The 17,968-nt window shown below is 39.4% G+C and overlaps 1 protein-coding gene across 1 annotated transcript in view; it reads left to right on the forward strand.

Annotated features, from left to right (window-relative positions):
* Nucleotides 1-1,886: 1,886 nt before the first annotated feature.
* Nucleotides 1,887-17,968, forward strand: part of LOC133644842 (Golgi-associated kinase 1B-like) — a 58,917-nt gene continuing 42,835 nt past the window's right edge. Inside the window, exon 1 of the mRNA XM_062039583.1 lies at nt 1,887-2,640. Coding sequence (XP_061895567.1) covers nt 1,908-2,640 — 733 coding nt within the window. The 5' untranslated portion in view covers nt 1,887-1,907. The remainder of the gene's footprint in view (nt 2,641-17,968) is intronic.

Below are 17,968 nucleotides of genomic sequence, written 5' to 3' on the forward strand. Positions count from 1 at the left end.
TTTCTATTGTGGATCACGGATTTGTATTTTAAACCACCTCGGATACTATATCCTCTTGAAAATGAGAGTCGAGAACGCGAAATGGACATTCACAGTGACTTTTATCTCCACGACAATACATCGGCGAAGCTCTTTAGCTACTGAACTAACGTGATAGCATCTGGCTCAAATGCAGATAGAAACAAAAGAAATAAACCCCTGACTGGAAGGATAAACAGAAGATCAACAATACTATTAAACCATGTACATGTAAATACACGGTTAATAATTCTTAACCTGGCAAAGCTTAACAATGCTGTTGCTAACGACGCTGAAGCTAACTTAGCAACTTAGCAACCGGACCTCACAGAGCTATGATAAAAACATTAACGCTCCACCTACGCCAGCCAGCCCTCATCTGCTCATCAACACCCGTGCTCACCTGCGTTCCAGCGATCGACGGCGCGACGAAGGACTTCACCCGATCACAGATGCAGTTGGCGGCTAGCGTTGGCTAGCGTGTCTGCTATCCAAGTAAGTCCTCCTTCTTGTGTTGCTACAGCCAGCCGCTAATACACCGATCCCACCTACAACATTCTTCTTTGCAGTCTCCATTGTTCATTAAACAAATTGCAAAAGATTCACCAACACAGATGTCCAGAATACTGTGGAATCATGAAATGAAAACAGAGCTTTTTGTATTGGATCCAATGGGCTACCGATACTCCTGTTTCACTGGCTACGTCACGCGCATACGTCATCATCCAAAGGCGTTTTCAACCGGAAGTTTAGCGGGAAATTTAAAATTGCGCTTTATAAGTTAACCCGGCCGTATTGGCATGTGTTGCAATATTAAGATTTCATCATTGATATATAAACTATCAGACTGCGTGGTCGGTAGTAGTGGCTTTCAGTAGGCCTTTAATATGCAGCATTGCACTGTACAGCTGTTGTGTTACAGGTGATAAAGCAAAACATCGTTAGTGTTATATTTAATTTTGTAATAATGTCGACGGTCAGTCAGAAACTAGCTGTGGGCCAAAAATGGGGCTGGTGCCGCACTTTGGACACCACTTCTCTTACACCAGGGGTGTCAAACTCATTTTAGATGGGGGGCCACATGGAGAAAAATCTACTCCCAAGTGGGCCGGACAGGTAAAATCACGGCACGATAACTTAAAAATAAAGACAAATTCAGATTGTTTTCTTTGTTTAAAAATAGAACAAGAAAATTCTGAAAATGTACAAATCATAATGTTTTTTTGTTTTTTTTTACACTTACATGTTGCGGTTAATAGTATTCTATCTTTATTTGTCGTTATTTATATTTTCTGAATACATTATGTGATAATGTTCATCAGTCAACTCATTGGTGTTAATTTTCAATCTATTACGATAAAAAAATTATATCAAAATCAAATTACAGGATGTCATTCATGTAAGTTTGCTCATTTTCCTTAACTGGTGCACTAACATCATGTGGTTTATTTTATTTTTTTTACATATGTAGCATAATCTACAAAGATGCAAATAACTGCTATTGTGACATCTAGTGGACACATTTAGAACAGCAGTTTCTTTCATTCAAAAATTTTGGTTCATTTTTATACTTAGCAAACTCATCCCACGGGCCGGATAAAACCTGTCCGCGGGCCTGATCCGGCCCACGGGCCGTACGTTTGACACCCCTGTCTTACACGCTAGTATATAAACAGCTTTGCTAAAACTACGACGCCGTTTGCACAGTAGTGTCCACATGTCATGTTCCTGGTACCAACAGGGAGGATGGGAGGGGATAAAGTTCTGGCAGGTCCACAGTGGCAATGTTTTTCCAGGGCGCAGTTGCATCCTGTCAAAAGAAATAGTCCCATGACTCCCATCCAAAACCAGCCTCTGTTTGGAGCTCATCCACCATGACCAGAACATAAATGGGTCTGAAGCGCGACTTGTCACGGTTCTGGTTCCGGAGGTGCTCCCTTCCAAAAATGACTTTACTGCTCGCACTCATATATGTTGTTTATTCATGTTTTGGGTGTAAAGTGGACTTTGGTCTGCTGAGCCGGACTGGAGCAAAAGTGCGGGTGAGTGTTTTGCCAAATGAGGACGTGTCGGTTCCGACCCGCCCCAACGTGGTGTACATCACTCTGAAATCCAACCGCCTCAAACCGGCCAACATTCGCGGCACAATCCGACCCAAACTGAGGAGCAAAGCGAGAAGAATCACACGCGAACATCAAGAGTCCATAAAGGGCAAACGGACTTACACGCCGGATTGGAGAGCAGAAGGAGCGGAACCTCCTGGGAGTCCGATCCGGATTTATAGCAAGAGCGCGCCGCCGTGGCTCAGTGCGCGCGACGTGGCCACCATGCGCGCTCTCGCCAGTGCCAGAGTCGTGCGCGTCCACGCCCGAGGACCGCTGCTGATCTTGGAGGAGGAGCCGCAGAGCAGCACTCACCTGTGCGGAGGACCGTGCGGGCAGAACAGCACCCACCTGTGCGGAGGACCGTGCGGGCAGAACAGCACTCACCTGTGCGGAGGACCGTGCGGGCTCGTCCACGACCCGGCTGACTCGGTGGAGGTGTTCGCCTTCCATTTGGACCGAGTGCTCGGACTTAACAGGACTTTGCCGGCCGTGAGCAGGAAGGTGGCCTTCTTACACGGTGGGTCACAACAGTTAGTTAGAAAATATTGTTGGTGTTACTCTTTTTTTTTTTTTCCAGTCTTTATCCGACACCGGGCAAACAAGTTCTCTTAAATGACTCCTTAAACATTAGCTTACTTAACGTTAATTTACACTTCTTCTACATTACTTAAAAAACAACAACACTGTTTGCCCACAGCGCCCCTTAGTGGTGAGGACGAACACATTTTGTTGTTTACTTAAAGGCCTACTGAAATGAATTTTTTTTTATTTAAACGGGGATAGCAGATCTATTCTATGTGTCATACTTGATCATTTCGCGATATTGCCATATTTTTGCTGAAAGGATTTAGTATAGAACAACGACGATAAAGATTGCAACTTTTGGTATCTGATAAAAAAAAGGCTTGCCCCTACCGGAAGTAGCGTGACGTAGTCAGTTGAACATATACGCAAAGTTCCCTATTGTTTACAATGATGGCCGCATGAAGTGAGAGAGATTCGGACCGAGAAAGCGACAATTTCCCCATTAATTTGAGCGAGGATGAAAGATTTGTGGATGAGTAAAGTGCAAGTGAAGGACTAGTGGGGAGTTGAAGCTATTCAGATAGGGAAGATGCTGTGAGAGCCGGGGGTGACCTGATATTCAGCTGGGAATGACTACAACAGTAAATAAACACAAGACATGCATATACTCTATTAGCCACAACACAACCAGGCTTATATTTAATATGCCACAAATTAATCCTGCATAAAAACACCTGTGTGTTTGTTACGCTAGCTCCTAGCTCCTCTGCTAGCTCCTAGCTCCATAGAACACGCCAATACAATTCAAACACCTGATCAACACACACAATCACTCAGCCCAAAAGACCGTTCACCTAACCCAACGTTCATAAAGCTTATATATTTTTAAAAAGTTACGTACCTGACGCGCACATACGGTCAAGCTATCAAATGTTTAGCAGCCAAGGCTGCATACTCACGGTACCTGATATTCAGCTGGGAATGACTAAAACAGTAAATAAACACAAGACATATATATATACTCTATTAGCCACAACACAACCAGGCTTATATTTAATATGCCACAAATTAATCCTGCATAAAAACACCTGCGTGTTTATTATGCTAGCTCCTAGCTCCTCTGCTAGCTCCTAGCTCCGTAGAACACGCCAATACAATTCAAACACCTGATCAACACACACAATCACTCAGCCCAAAAGACCGTTCACCTAACCCAAGGTTCATAAAGCTTATATATTTTTAAAAAGTTACGTACCTGACGCGCACATACGGTCAAGCTCTCAAATGTTTAGCAGCCAAGGCTGCATACTCACGGTACCTGATATTCAGCTGGGAATGACTACAACAGTAAATAAACACAAGACATATATATACTCTATTAGCCACAACACAACCAGGCTTATATTTAATATGCCACAAATTAATCCTGCATAAAAACACCTGCGTGTTTGTTATGCTAGCTCCTAGCTCCTATGCTAGCTCCTAGCTCCATAGAACACGCCAATACAATTCAAACACCTGATCAACACACACAATCACTCAGCCCAAAAGACCGTTCACCTAACCCAATGTTCATAAAGCTTATATATTTAAAAAAAAGTTACGTACATACGCAAAAAAAAGTTGCGCACATACGGTCAAGCGATCAAATGTTTAGAAGCCAAAGCTGCATACTCACAGTAGCACGTCTGCGTCTTTGTCATCCAAATCAAAGTAATCCTGGTAAGAGTCTGTGTTGTCCCAGTTCTCTACAGGCGTCTGTGTATCGAAGTCAAAAGTCCTCCTGGTTAGAGTCTCTGTTATCCGAGTTCTTCCATCTTGACTGCATCTTTCGGGAATGTAAACAAAGAAGCGCCAGCTGTGTACTGTTGTGGCTGACTACGTTCGAAAAATACGTCCATTTCGCACCGACAACTTTCTTCTTTGCTTGCTCAGCTTCCTTCTCCATAATGCAATGAACATGATTGAAACAGATTCACGAACACAGATGTCCAGAATACTGTGGAATTATGAAATGAAAACAGAGCTTTTTCGTATTGGCTTCAATGTGGAAGGCATACCCGTGTTCCCCGGGCTACGTCACGCGCATACGTCATCCTCAGAGGCGTTTCGAACCGGAAGTTTAGCGGCAAATTTAAAATGTCACTTTATAAGTTAACCCGGCCGTATTGGCATGTGTTATAATGTTAAGATTTCATCATCGATATATAAACTATCAGACTGCGTGGTCGGTAGTAGTGGGTTTCAGTAGGCCTTTAAAACGGGGGTGTCAAACTCAAATACAGAGTGGGCCACAATTTTAAACTGAACAAAGCCGTGGGCCAAGGTTGAACAAATTAACCTTTTAATAGGGACCCAAACAAGTTTTGCATTGAATTTTGAACAAGCAAGGCTTATATAACTTTATAGTGACATGCAAAATCGAGTTTCAAAAAATAATAATTCAAAAATATCAATGGCATATCAAATAAAATGTAAATAAAATTGAATGCCTCTTTTCTATTTGCAGCCTTCTGAGGTAAATATCAAAATAAGCTTTTTCCACCGGCTAATAGAAAATTTGAAAATAAAATAATGAATGAATCAAACATTAAAGCCTTGAAGTAGCAAGAGAAAGTGCATGAATAAAACGTTAATTATTGCTCAGTTTGCTACACTGATTTGCTTTAACACCGAATATGGAACAAGCAATGCTTATATAACTTAATAATGCAAAATCAACTTTCAAAACACAAATGAAAAAACAAATGATATATTAAAAAATGGAATGCCTCTTTTCTATTTGCAGCCTTCTGACGTAAATTTCAACATTAAAGGCCTACTGAAACCCACTACTACCGACCACGCAGTCTGATAGTTTATATATCAATGATGAAATCTTAACATTGCAACACATGCCAATAAGGCCGGGTTAACTTACAAAGTGCAATTTTAAATTTTCCGCTAAACTTCCGGTTTAAAAACTCCTTTGGATAGGACATATGCACGTGACGTAGCCAGTAGAACAGAGGTATGGCTCCCCCATTGAGGCCAATACAAAAAGCTCTGTTTTCATTTCATAATTCCACAGTATTCTGGACATCTGCGTTGGTGAATCTTTTGCAATTTGTTTAATGAACAATGGAGGCTGCAAAGAAGAAAGTTGTAGGTGGGATCGGTGTATTAGCGGCTGGCTGTAGCAACACAAGGAGGACTTACTTGGATAGCAGACGCGCTAGCCGATGCTAGCCACCAACCGATGCTAGCCACCAACCGATGCTAGCCGCCAACCGCATCTGTGATCGGGTGAAGTCCTTCGTCGCGCCGTCGATCGCTGGAACGCAGGTGAGCACGGGTGTTGATGAGCAGATGAGGGCTGGCTGGCGTAGGTGGAGCGCTAATGTTTTTATCATAGCTCTGTGAGGTCCGGTTGCTAAGTTAGCTTCAGCGTCGTTAGCAACAGCATTGTTAAGCTTTGCCAGGCTGAGAATTAATAACTGTGTAGTTACATGTCCATGGTTTAATAGTATTGTTGATCTTCTGTCTATCCTTCCAGTCAGGGATTTATGTATTTTGTTTCTATCTGCATTTGAGAACGATGCTATCACGTTAGCTCAGTAGCTAAGTGTGTCACCGATGTATTGTCGTGGAGATAAAAGGCACTGTGAATGTCCATTTCGCGTGCTCGACTCTCATTTTCAAGAGGATATAGTATCCGAGGTGGTTTAAAATACAAATCCGTGATCCACAATAGAAAAAGGAGAGAGTGTGGAATCCAATGAGCCAGCTTGTACCTAAGTTACGGTCAGATCTTTCCAGTCAGGGATTTATTTATTTTGTTTCTATATGCAGTTAAGCACGATGCTATCACGTTAGCTCCGTAGCTAAAGTGTTTCGTCGATGTATTGTCGTGGAGATAAAAGTCACTGTGAATGTCCATTTCGCGTTCTCGACTCTCATTTTCAGGAGGATATAGTATCCGAGGTGGTTTAAAATACAAATCCGTGATCCACAATAGAAAAAGGAGAGAGTGTGGAATCCAATGAGCCAGCTTGTACCTAAGTTACGGTCAGAGCAAAAAAAGATATGTTTGCACTGCATTCTAGTCCGACACTAACGTTCCTCATCCACGAATCTTTCATCCTCGCTCAAATTAATGGGGTAATCGTCGCTTTCTCGGTCCGAATCGCTCTAGCTGCGTTGAAAACAATAGGAAAATATGAGGAAGCGAACAACCGACTACGTCACGCTACTTCCGGTAGGGGCAAGGCTTTTTTTTTATCAGAGACCAAAAGTTGCGAACTTTATCGTCGTCGTTCTATACTAAATCCTTTCAGCATAAATATGGCAATATCGCGAAATGATCAAGTATGACACATAGAATGGATCTGCTATCCCCGTTTAAATAAAAAAAATCATTTCAGTAGGCATACTGAAAGCCACTACTACCGACCACGCAGTCTGATAGTTTATATATCAATAATGAAATCTTAACATTGCAACACATGCCAATACGGCCGGGTTAACTTATAAAGTGCAATTTTAAATTTCCCGCTAAACTTCCGGTTGAAAACGTCTTTGGATGATGACGTATGCGTGTGACGTAACCAGTGAAACGGAAGTATTGGTACCCCATTGAATACAATACAAAATAGCTCTGTTTTCATCTCATAATTCCACAGTATTCTGGACATCTGTGTTGGTGAATCTTTTGCAATTTGTTTAATGAACAATGAAGACTGCAAAGAAGAAAGCTGTAGGTGGGATCGGTGTATTAGCGGCGGACTAAAGCAACACAACCAGGAAGACTTTGACTCGGATAGCAGACGCGCTAGCCACCGACCGCACGGATGATCGTGGTGAAGTCCTTCGTCCTTCCGTCGATTGCTGGAACGCAGGTGAGCACGGGTGTTGATGGGCAGATGAGGGCTGGCTGGCGTAGGTGGAGCGCTAATGTTTTTATCATAGCTCTGTGAGGTCCCGTTACTAAGTTAGCTTCAATGGCGTCGTTAGCAACAGCATTTTTAAGCTTCGCCAGGCTGGAAAGCATTAACCGTGTATTTACATGTCCCTGGTTTAATAGTATTGTTGATCTTCTGTCTATCCTTCCAGTCAGGGATTTTTTTTTTTTTTATATATATGCAGTAAAGCCCGATGCTATCACGTTAGCTCAGTAGCTAAAGAGCTTCGCCGATGTATTGTCGTGGAGATAAAAGTCACTGTGAATGTCCATTTCGCGTTCTCGACTCTCATTTTCAAGAGGATATAGTATCCGAGGTGGTTTAAAATACAAATCCGTGATCCACAATAGAAAAAGGAGAGAGTGTGGAATCCAATGAGCCAGCTTGTACCTAAGTTACGGTCAGAACGAAAAAAGATATGTCTTGCACTGCATTCTAGTCCTTCACTCTAACGTTCCTCATCCACAAATCTTTCATCCTGGCTCAAATTAATGGGGTAATCGTCGCTTTCTCGGTCCGAATCTCTCTCGCTGCTGGTGTAAACAATAGGAAAATATGAGCAGTCCTTCCTCCGGTGTCGTCACGCTACTTCCGGTAGGGGCAAGGCTTTTTTTTAATCAGAAACCAAAAGTTGCAAACTTTATCGTCGTTGTTCTCTACTAAATCCTTTCAGCAAAAATATGGCAATATCGCAAAATGATCAAGTATGACACATAGAATGGATCTGCTATCCCCGTTTAAATAAAAAAAAAAATCATTTCAGTAGGCCTTTAAAACTAGAGATGGCTCCTTTCCTTTAAAAGAGCCGTTCAAAAGAACGTCTCATTATTATTGGGTGAATGCTCCAAAGCATTCACACATGTGGTTTTCTACACCAAAATGTATCTACCGTATTTTTCGGACTATAAGTCGCTCCGGAGTATACGTCGCACCGGCCGAAAATGCACAATAAAGAAGAAAAAAAACATATATAAGTCGCACTGGAGTATAAGTCGCATTTTTGGGGGAAATTTATTTGATAAAATCCAACACCAAGAATAGACATTTGAAAGGCAATTTAAAATAAGTAAAGAATAGTGAACAACAGGCTGAATAAGTGTACGTTATATGAGGCATAAATAACCAACTGAGATATGTTACTGGTATGTTAACGCAACACATCATGGCAAGAGTCATTCAAATAACTATAACATATAGAATATGCTATACCAGGGGTGTCAAACTATTTTTAGATCGGGGGCCACATGGAGAAAAATCTACTCCCAAGTGGGCCGGACTGGTAAAATCACGGCACGATAACTTAAAAATAAAGACAACTTTAGATTGTTTTCTTTGTTTAAAAATAGAACAAGGACTTTCTGAAAATGTACAAATCATATTTTTTTAAAAATTTGTTTACAGTTGCGGTTAATAGTATTTTATCTTTATTTGTCGTAATTTATATTTTCTGAATAAATTATGTGATAATGTTCATCAGTAAACTCGTTGGTGTTAATTTTCAATTTATCAAGATAAAAAAATATATGAAAATCTAAATACAGGATGTTATTTATGTAGTTTGCTCATTTTCCTCGACTGGTGTATTAACATCATGTGGTTTATTTTGTACATATGTTGCATCATCTACAAAGATACAAATAATATCTATTGCCACATCCAGTTGATACATTTAAAACAGCTGTTTCTTTCATTCAAAAATTTCAGGTGAATTTTTACACTCGGCAAACTCATCCCGTGGGCCGGATAAAACCTGTTTGCGGGCCTGATCCGGCCCGCGGGCCGTACGTTTGACACCCCTGTGCTATACGTTTACCAAACAATCTGTCACTCCCGATCGCTAAATCCCATTAAATCTTCCTCCTCGGTGTCGCTCCTGGTATGCCCCGCTAGCGTCCATTCTTTCTGCTGCTCGATCGCCGTTTTCTGGTGCATATTTCACTACGTCCAGCTTGTAATTTGCAGTATATGATTGCCTTTTTGGTGCCATTTTCGTTCAGTCTTTCTCAGTTTTTATAAGTTACCGCCAACGTTGATGTGATCCATTTTAATAGCTCCAGCAGTAGCGTATAGCATTTAGTAGTGATGGGTCCGGCAACGTCGATGCATCGGCGCATGCGTCAAGCTCATTGAGCGATTCCCTGTGTCGGTGCGTGTACCGCTTTTAGAAAGTCACGTGACCGATCATGAGCTGTTTTGGTCACGTGATCGATACGCGAACTGTGTCGCTCTGACGCCTGCTCTGTGCCCTGTGAGCAACGTTCCCTCTAAGGTGCGCGCCTGCGCAATTGCGCACTGCTCAAGCGTACCCTGCGCACAGCAAATATATGCCGCGCACCAAATCAATCCCATCTGAATTCTAAACAAAATATACAAAATTATTCTGTGTAATTTTGCAATGCAACTCTGAGTGACAGTGACAACAATCGGCCCTAACGGTGTTCGTCAACACCGTTCAATTATTGTAACGTCTATCGAGATGCTTCGAGGACAAGAATTATATCGATCACTTTATTGAGCAAAACTGTTTATATTCGGCCATAACCACACCAAAAACATGAGTAAAAAACTTCTATCTCGAAAAACTAGTCATTTTCTGCCGTACAAACCAACTTGTCATCTGTCACCAACACGCATACCACTAAGCCACTGGTGCGTTTATGACCACACAAAAAGTCTGACAACTCAAACACCACACAAAGTTACACTATGACTCCTCAGTCATACGTGTGCTTATTCTACTGTCATTTATTATTAATGTTAATTTATTGATATTAATCATGGAATGCTGTTACTAGAGAAAGTTACAGGAATGCACACTTCATCCTATGCTTACATTTCATTGTGCAACATGAGGATGTTTAAGGGGAACTAAATGTGATCTCTGAAAGGGGTACAAATGATTTCCAAAGCAGGACCCCCACCCAGACATATTGTACAATACTAATCCATAGCTTATGAAAAACAAGATTTCTTTTATTTTCATTACAAGTGGGCCAAATCACTAATATTACAAAATAAACTCATGAAAATGACTCCTCTCATTTGAGTGTTATTATAAAAGATTGGTTTGAGACAGGTATTGCCACGTGTGATGTTGCTCACATGTGCTCCACTGAATGCTCAGGGAGTTTTTGTGTTTGCCCACACACATGAACAATTAGAGGGAACATTGCCTGTGAGCGGGTCTTTTCTACAGCCGGAGAAATAATAACTAAGAGAAATCGTCTAAAATTTAATACGTTGGACAAACTGTTTTTTTTTAATAAAAATGTGTAAAAAAAAAAAAAAAAAAATCCCAGTCCACAAGCATCCTCATTCACAACACGTTCTCTTAGTTTTCCATGTTATGATACATGTTCACATTATTTATTGACTGTATCTAAAAAAGATAAAAATATATTTTTATTTAAATGAAGATATGAAATAATCCTAAATGAAATACAATGACTTGGTTTATATTATTGTATATACTAGGTCATAAAATCAGTGTCAGTTGAGTCGGTCCATAGGTTGCCTGTAGGGATTTTTAATGTCCAGCAGATGTCAGTATTTAGTGACACAGTATCGACACAGTATCAATACAGTTTTGCAATGTGTCGAAACGCTTCATGACGCCTCATCAACCCATCACTAGCATATAGCAGTTAGCATTCCAAAACCCACAATGCACTTCTGCCATGACCCGCCCCCGCCGAATTCTTATTGGTTGGCGTGTGAGTGACAATTGCTGACGTGTGTGTGACGATTGCTGCCATTTGCTTCGTTGCTCACGCGAATGAGATAAATAATATTATTTGATATTTTACGTTAATATGTTAATCATTTCACACATAAGTCGCTCCGGAGTATACGTCGCACCCATGGCCAAACTATGAAAAAAACGTCGACTTATAGTCCGAAAAATACAGTATTTATTATCGTGTGAACGCTCCAATGCTTCTTCTTCTCCAGATTTTGGCACGCTCTCCCTTCCACATTTTTCACCCGATTCAAATCGTTCCAACTTCAAACTGTTCAGCCTATTCGGGAATCGCGGGATTTCCCTTGACAAATTCCAAAAATTCTCAGATTTCTCAGAATTACAGGTTTTCCAGGACATTTTTCAGACTTCCACCATTTCCACATTTTTCAACCGATTCAAATTATTCCACCTTCCAACACATTCTACCATCCTGGAAATTCAAACTACCCTTTTTCAAGTTCCAAAATATTCCAGGATTTTCCAGAATTCCGGGTTAGTCAAAGCCTTTCCACCCTTTTTTCTGGCGACTACTCCTTCCACATTTTTTAACGCATTTCAACCGTTCCACCGTCAAAACATTCCTCTTAACCAGGACAAAAAAGGAAGTTGTTTTTTAACTAGAAAAATTCCCGGTTTTCCCGAAATTCTAATAACATTTCTCAATTCAACATGTTACACTTCAACATTTCTGAACCGATTTGAAAAATTCCAACCCTAACCATTTCAACTCATTCAGATCATTCAAGTTTTTTTTTTTTATCATTTTCAAAAAACTTTGACAGTAATGTCACTGTTTTTAATTTTCTCTACCCTAAAGAACTTTGTAACATGTAATAATATATATAACACTACACAAATAACAAGTAAGAATACAATGTATATGTATATAAAACTGTTAATAAAATTTGAATAAAAAAAATTTAAACAAAATTGGACTACCCTACCTAGTGTGTGTAGGCTTAACCTACATCCAAACAATGAACCAAAAAAGTGAATCTAAGTCTAAAAAAAAAGAACTAATTCATTAAGATAAACAAAAATACAATAATAATGTAGAAATATAAATATTTTTACGAAGTTTCATTTTTTAGTCTGTTCTTAGTCGGGTGATTTGTTATTGTTTCTGCATATGCATTAAAACAACGGCTTACAACTGCAAAACAAAACATTCACTTAACATAACTGTTCAAAAGACTCGATTTGTTCGTAAATGTCATATCTGTACACAAAACGACATAACTGGGCACATTTTGGCATCCATTTGATACCAATTAAATCCATACATTTGAAATACTTTTTCATTTACATTTAAGCGTTTTGCCGGGTAGCTTAGATAGGTAGGTGTGTGGCTTGCTAGACAGGGTAGGTAGCTAGTACAGGCGGTAATCTTTGGGCACTTTAGGATTCGATTACGATTCAGGGACTACAATCGGATTATAAATAAATGATTTATGCATATCTAATTAATAAATTAAAGGGGCACCGTAAATAGGTCTGTGACTATTAAAGTCAAAAGGTAGTTATCGGGGTTGTGCGATATAGACAATATACCATTTAAATTGGATAAATTTGGCCCGCAATAGAGCTTTTAAGAGTATCGTCATATCATGATAATGTACTGTATGTTGATGACACATATTAGCTGTGTGTTACTAATTTGACGGCTACAAGCGAACAAAAGCGTATTTACGAAATATAGCATTCTTGCTAGCAATCCTCGCCTCAATGGTGGAAAATAAACTACGGTTCATACAAGTATTGTCACTGGAAGACAAGGACTAGCTGAACATGCTACACGACACATCATAGATGGATATGCTAACCGTTAAGCTAGAGCTTTTGAAGGTAGGCGGACCGATTTTAAATATCGATCCTACCCCTTTTCTACCTCATAGCAATTCCAATACTAACACATTTTCACTCCTTTTTCTTCATTTGTACATAATTTACATACATTTATTCTGAATACAACAGTTATTTACATAAATAGTTAGGAATTTATGATTCACATAATGAGATGATCAGTATATCATTTTTAGTATGTTCAATACGTTTGTCCTAATTCTCCCTTGTACTTTGTAAACGCTTGTAGTTTTAACAGTTTCTTAAAGTGAATCATATTAGTACATTGTTTGAAAAAATTTGCTTAATCCATTCCATAATTTAATTCCACATACAGTGTTGGAACTGACGCGTTACTGTAACGCCGTTAGTTTCGGCGGTAACTAGTAATCTTAACGCGTTATTTTTTATATTCAGTAACTCAGTTACCGTTACTACATGATGCGTTACTGCGTTATTTTACGTTACTTTTTATGTAGTATGAAGTGTGTTTTATCGGAGCGCTGCAGTGTCATCGTTCTGATTCTTCTTGGGTCACAAGAGACATGCGCTTTGTGTGTGTCTGGGTGTGAGTGTGGGTAGTGAGGGGAGGGGGGGGGGGCATGTCTGATCATGGCGGAGCACAAAGAAAATAACATTTTAGTTAAATGTAAATTGTGCTGTGGATCAAAGATCCCATCTACTGCCCAAAAAGCTTTGACGAAGCTAGTAAAGAGAGACAGAGACTCCGATGCCACTTCCCCTCCACCACCACCACTTAAGGATGAACTCTGCCTCTGCTCATCATTCAGCACTGAAGGTACACACTCTGTCAATCAATGTTCCCTCTAATTTTTCATGTGTGTGAGCAAACGCAAAAACTCCCTGAGCATTGAGTGGAGCCCATGTGAGCAACATCAGACGTGCACACTGTGGCTACACCAGCAGCACACCTGTCCCAAACCTGACTAAATAACAAGTTCCATCTCCATCCTTCCATCCATCCATTTCTACCGCTTGTCCCTTTCGGGGTCGCTGGAGTCCTGCTTTGGAAATAATGTGTACCCCTTTCAGACATTGCATTTAGTTCCCAATTAAAACATTCACATGTTGCACAATGAGACGTAAGCAGGGGGTCATGTGTACATTCCTGCAACTTCCTGTTTGTAAAAAATATATTTTTATTAGTATTTATTTAATATGCTAACAGCATTTCATGATTAATATTTATAAATGAAGATTCCTAATAAATGACAAGAAGGGAGAAGGTGTAAATCTCGCGCCAGGCCGTACCCATATCCGCAGCAGGTCTCCAAGGTGAACAGCCTCTGGCATGTTAGAACAAGTAGATGTTCTAACAAGTAGATGTTCTAACATGCCAGAGGCTGTTCACCTTGGAGACCTGCTGCGGATATGGGTACGGCCTGGCGCACATTTGATTGGTAAATCATAGTGTAAACGACCTGTAATGACACTTTATGTGTGGTGTTGGAGTTGTCCGACATTTTGTGTGGCTGTAAACCAGGGGTCACCAACCTTTTTGAAACCAAGAGCTACTTCTTGGGTACTGATTAATGCGAAGGGCTACCAGTTGGATACACACTTAGATAAATTGCCAGAAATAGCCAATTTGCTCAATTTACCTTTAACTCTATGTTATTATTAACAATTAATGATATTTACACTTAATTGAATGGTTTAAGAGAGGAGAAAACACGAAAAAAATGACAATTCAATTTTGAAAGTAAGTTTATCTTCAATTTCGACTCTTCAAAATTCAAAATTCAACCGAAAAAAAGAAGAGAAAAACTAGCTAATTCGAATCTTTTTGAAAAAATTAAAAAAAGAATTTATGGAACATCATTAGTAATTTTTCCTGATTAAGATTAATTTTAGAATTTTGATGACATGTTTTAAATAGGTTAAAATCCAATCTGCACTTTGTTAGAATATATAACAAATTGGACCAAGCTATATTTCTAACAAAGACAAATCATTATTTCTTCTAGATTTTCCAGAACAAAAATTTTAAAAGAAATTCTAAAGACTTTGAAATAAGATTTAAATTTGATTTTACAGATGTTCTAGATTTGCCAGAATAATTGTTTTGAATTTTAATAATAATAAGTTTGAAGAAATATTTCACAAATATTCTTTGTCGAAAAAACAGAAGCTAAAATGAAGAATTAAATTAAAATGTATTTATTATTCTTTACAATAGAAAAAATAAATTTACTTGAACATTGATTTAAATTGTCAGGAAAGAAGAGGAAGGAATTTAAAAGGTAAAAAGGTATATGTGTTTAAAAATCCTAAAATCATTTTTAAGGTTGTATTTTTTCTCTAAAATTTTCTTTCTGAAAGTTATAAGAAGCAAAGTAAAAAAATTTATGAATTTTTTTAAACAAGTGAAGACAAAGTCTTTAAAATATTTCCTTGGATTTTCAAATTCTATTTGAGTTTTGTCTCTCTTAGAATTAAAAATGTCGGGCAAAGCGAGACCAGCTTGCTAGTAAATAAATACAATTTAAAAAATAGAGGCAGCTCACTGGTAAGTGCTGCTATTTGAGCTATTTTTAGAACAGGCCAGCGGGTGACTCATCTGGTCCTTACGGGCGACCTGGTGCCCGTGGGCACCGCGTTTGTGACCCCTGCTGTAAACGCATCACTGGCTAAGTGCCATATGTGCATGTGTTGGCGCAAGTGAGAAAGAGCGAGCGGCTGCTGTTGATATAACAAAGTTGCTTTTGGTCTGGTTTGTACTGCAGAAAATGACCACTTTTGCTAGATATCATTTTTTTTACTAATGTTTTGGTGATGTGTTTATGGCCGACAATAAAGAGTTTTGCTCAGTAAAGTGATGGATGGAATTCATGTCCTCAAAGCGTCTCGACAGACGTTACAATATTTGAACAAGGATGACGAAAAGTGTTTTCTCTGTCGTGTCGAAAATTGTTATGCTCTTATTTTTTTATTTGATTTTGTGCGTGGCATAGATTTGCCGTGTGCAGAGGACACTTGAGCAGTGCACAATTGCACAGGCGCGCACCTTAGAGGGAACGTTGCTGTCAATTCTCTTATATACTCTTTCATTCTAGACTTCTAGAGTGTTTGATTATCACATCACTCTAAATGTATAGACTATAAAGTTCACAAACATAAAGAGGGATCCTAGTGGGCCAGGCCAATCTTTCCTTATCTCTAAACTAAAACTGGGGAAATGTGTAGAGTGTTCTGGGCTTCAGACATGATTTTGTGTCAGAATTCCTTGAGGAAAAAATGCCTGGTTAGGCTTTGTGTATGTAGTGTGTGCCTTTCTTGCTTTACAGCTATGCTGTTATTATGCTGTTTGTTACTTATGTATGTTATGTTGCAGCTATTTAAAATAGTTTTGTCAATTTGTTTTGGCCAGAAACAAATTGGCCTTTGTAACATATCTTTGTCTTTGTGTGTTGTATGTAGACCACATTGCTTAGCAGAGTTCAGTGATGCAAAAGCATGTCAAGTTGATCAACACATTGTATTATTCTCCAGTGCAATAACAGTACTGAAATGAAGGCTAAAAGGGCATTAATGGGAGCTTTAAAAAAAAAAAAGAAGAAAAAAAGAAGTAACTTAATAGTTACAGTACTTTTCACAGTAACGCATTACTTTTTGGTGTAAGTAACTGAGTTAGTAACTGAGTTACTTTTGAAATGAAGTAGCTAGTAACTGTAACTAGTTACTGGTTTTCAGTAACTAACCCAACACTGCTGATATACTAGGGCAGCACGGTGCGTCTGCCTCACAATACGAAGGTCCTGAGCAACGTTCCCTCTAAGGTGCACGCCTGTGCAATTGTGCACTGCTCAAGCGTCCTCTGCGCACAGCAAATCTATGCCACGCACAAAATCAAATAAAAAAATAAGCGCGTAACAATTTTCGACAGAGAAAACACTTTTCGTCATCCTTGTTCAAATATTGTAACGTCTGTCGAGACGCTTTGAGGACATGAATTCCATCCATCACTTTACTGAGCAAAACTCTTTATTGTCGGCCATAAACACATCACCAAAACATTAGTAAAAAAAAAGATATCTAGCAAAAGTGGTCATTTTCTGCAGTACAAACCAGACCAAAAGCAACTTTGTTATATCAACAGCAGCCGCTCGCTCTTTCTCACTTGCGCCAACACATGCACATATGGCACTTAGCCAGTGATGCGTTTACAGCCACACAAAAAGTCGGACAACTCCAACACCACACATACAGTGTCATTCCAGGTCGTTACACTATTATTTATTTACCAATCAAATGTGTGCTTATTCTAGTGTCATTTATTAGGAATCTTCATTTATAAATATTAATCTTGAAATGCTGTTAGTATATTAAATAAATACCAATAAAAAATATTTTTTACAAACAGGAAGTTGCAGGAATGTACACATGATCCCCTGCTTACATCTCATTGTGCAACATGTGAATGTTTTAATGGGAACTAAATGCAATGTCTGAAAGGGGTACACATTATTTCCAAAGCAGGACCTCCACCCAGACAAACAATACAAGTACACAGTTCATGAAAAACAATATTTTTTGTTATTGTCATTGTAAGTGGGCCTAAACACTTATATTAGAAATGGAAATGACTGCTGTCATTTGATTATAATAATAAGAGAATGTTGTCTGTCTATCTGTGTTGGCCCTGCGAAGAAGTGGGGACTTGTCCAGGGTGTACCCCGCCTTCCGCCCGAATGCAGCTGAGATAGGCTCCAGCACCCCGCGGTAGAAAATGGATGGATGGATGGATGGAGATTGAACTCGTTATTTAGTCAGGT

The sequence above is a fragment of the Entelurus aequoreus genome, linkage group LG28, assembly GCF_033978785.1.
Source record: "Entelurus aequoreus isolate RoL-2023_Sb linkage group LG28, RoL_Eaeq_v1.1, whole genome shotgun sequence".
NCBI lineage: Eukaryota > Metazoa > Chordata > Actinopteri > Syngnathiformes > Syngnathidae > Entelurus > Entelurus aequoreus.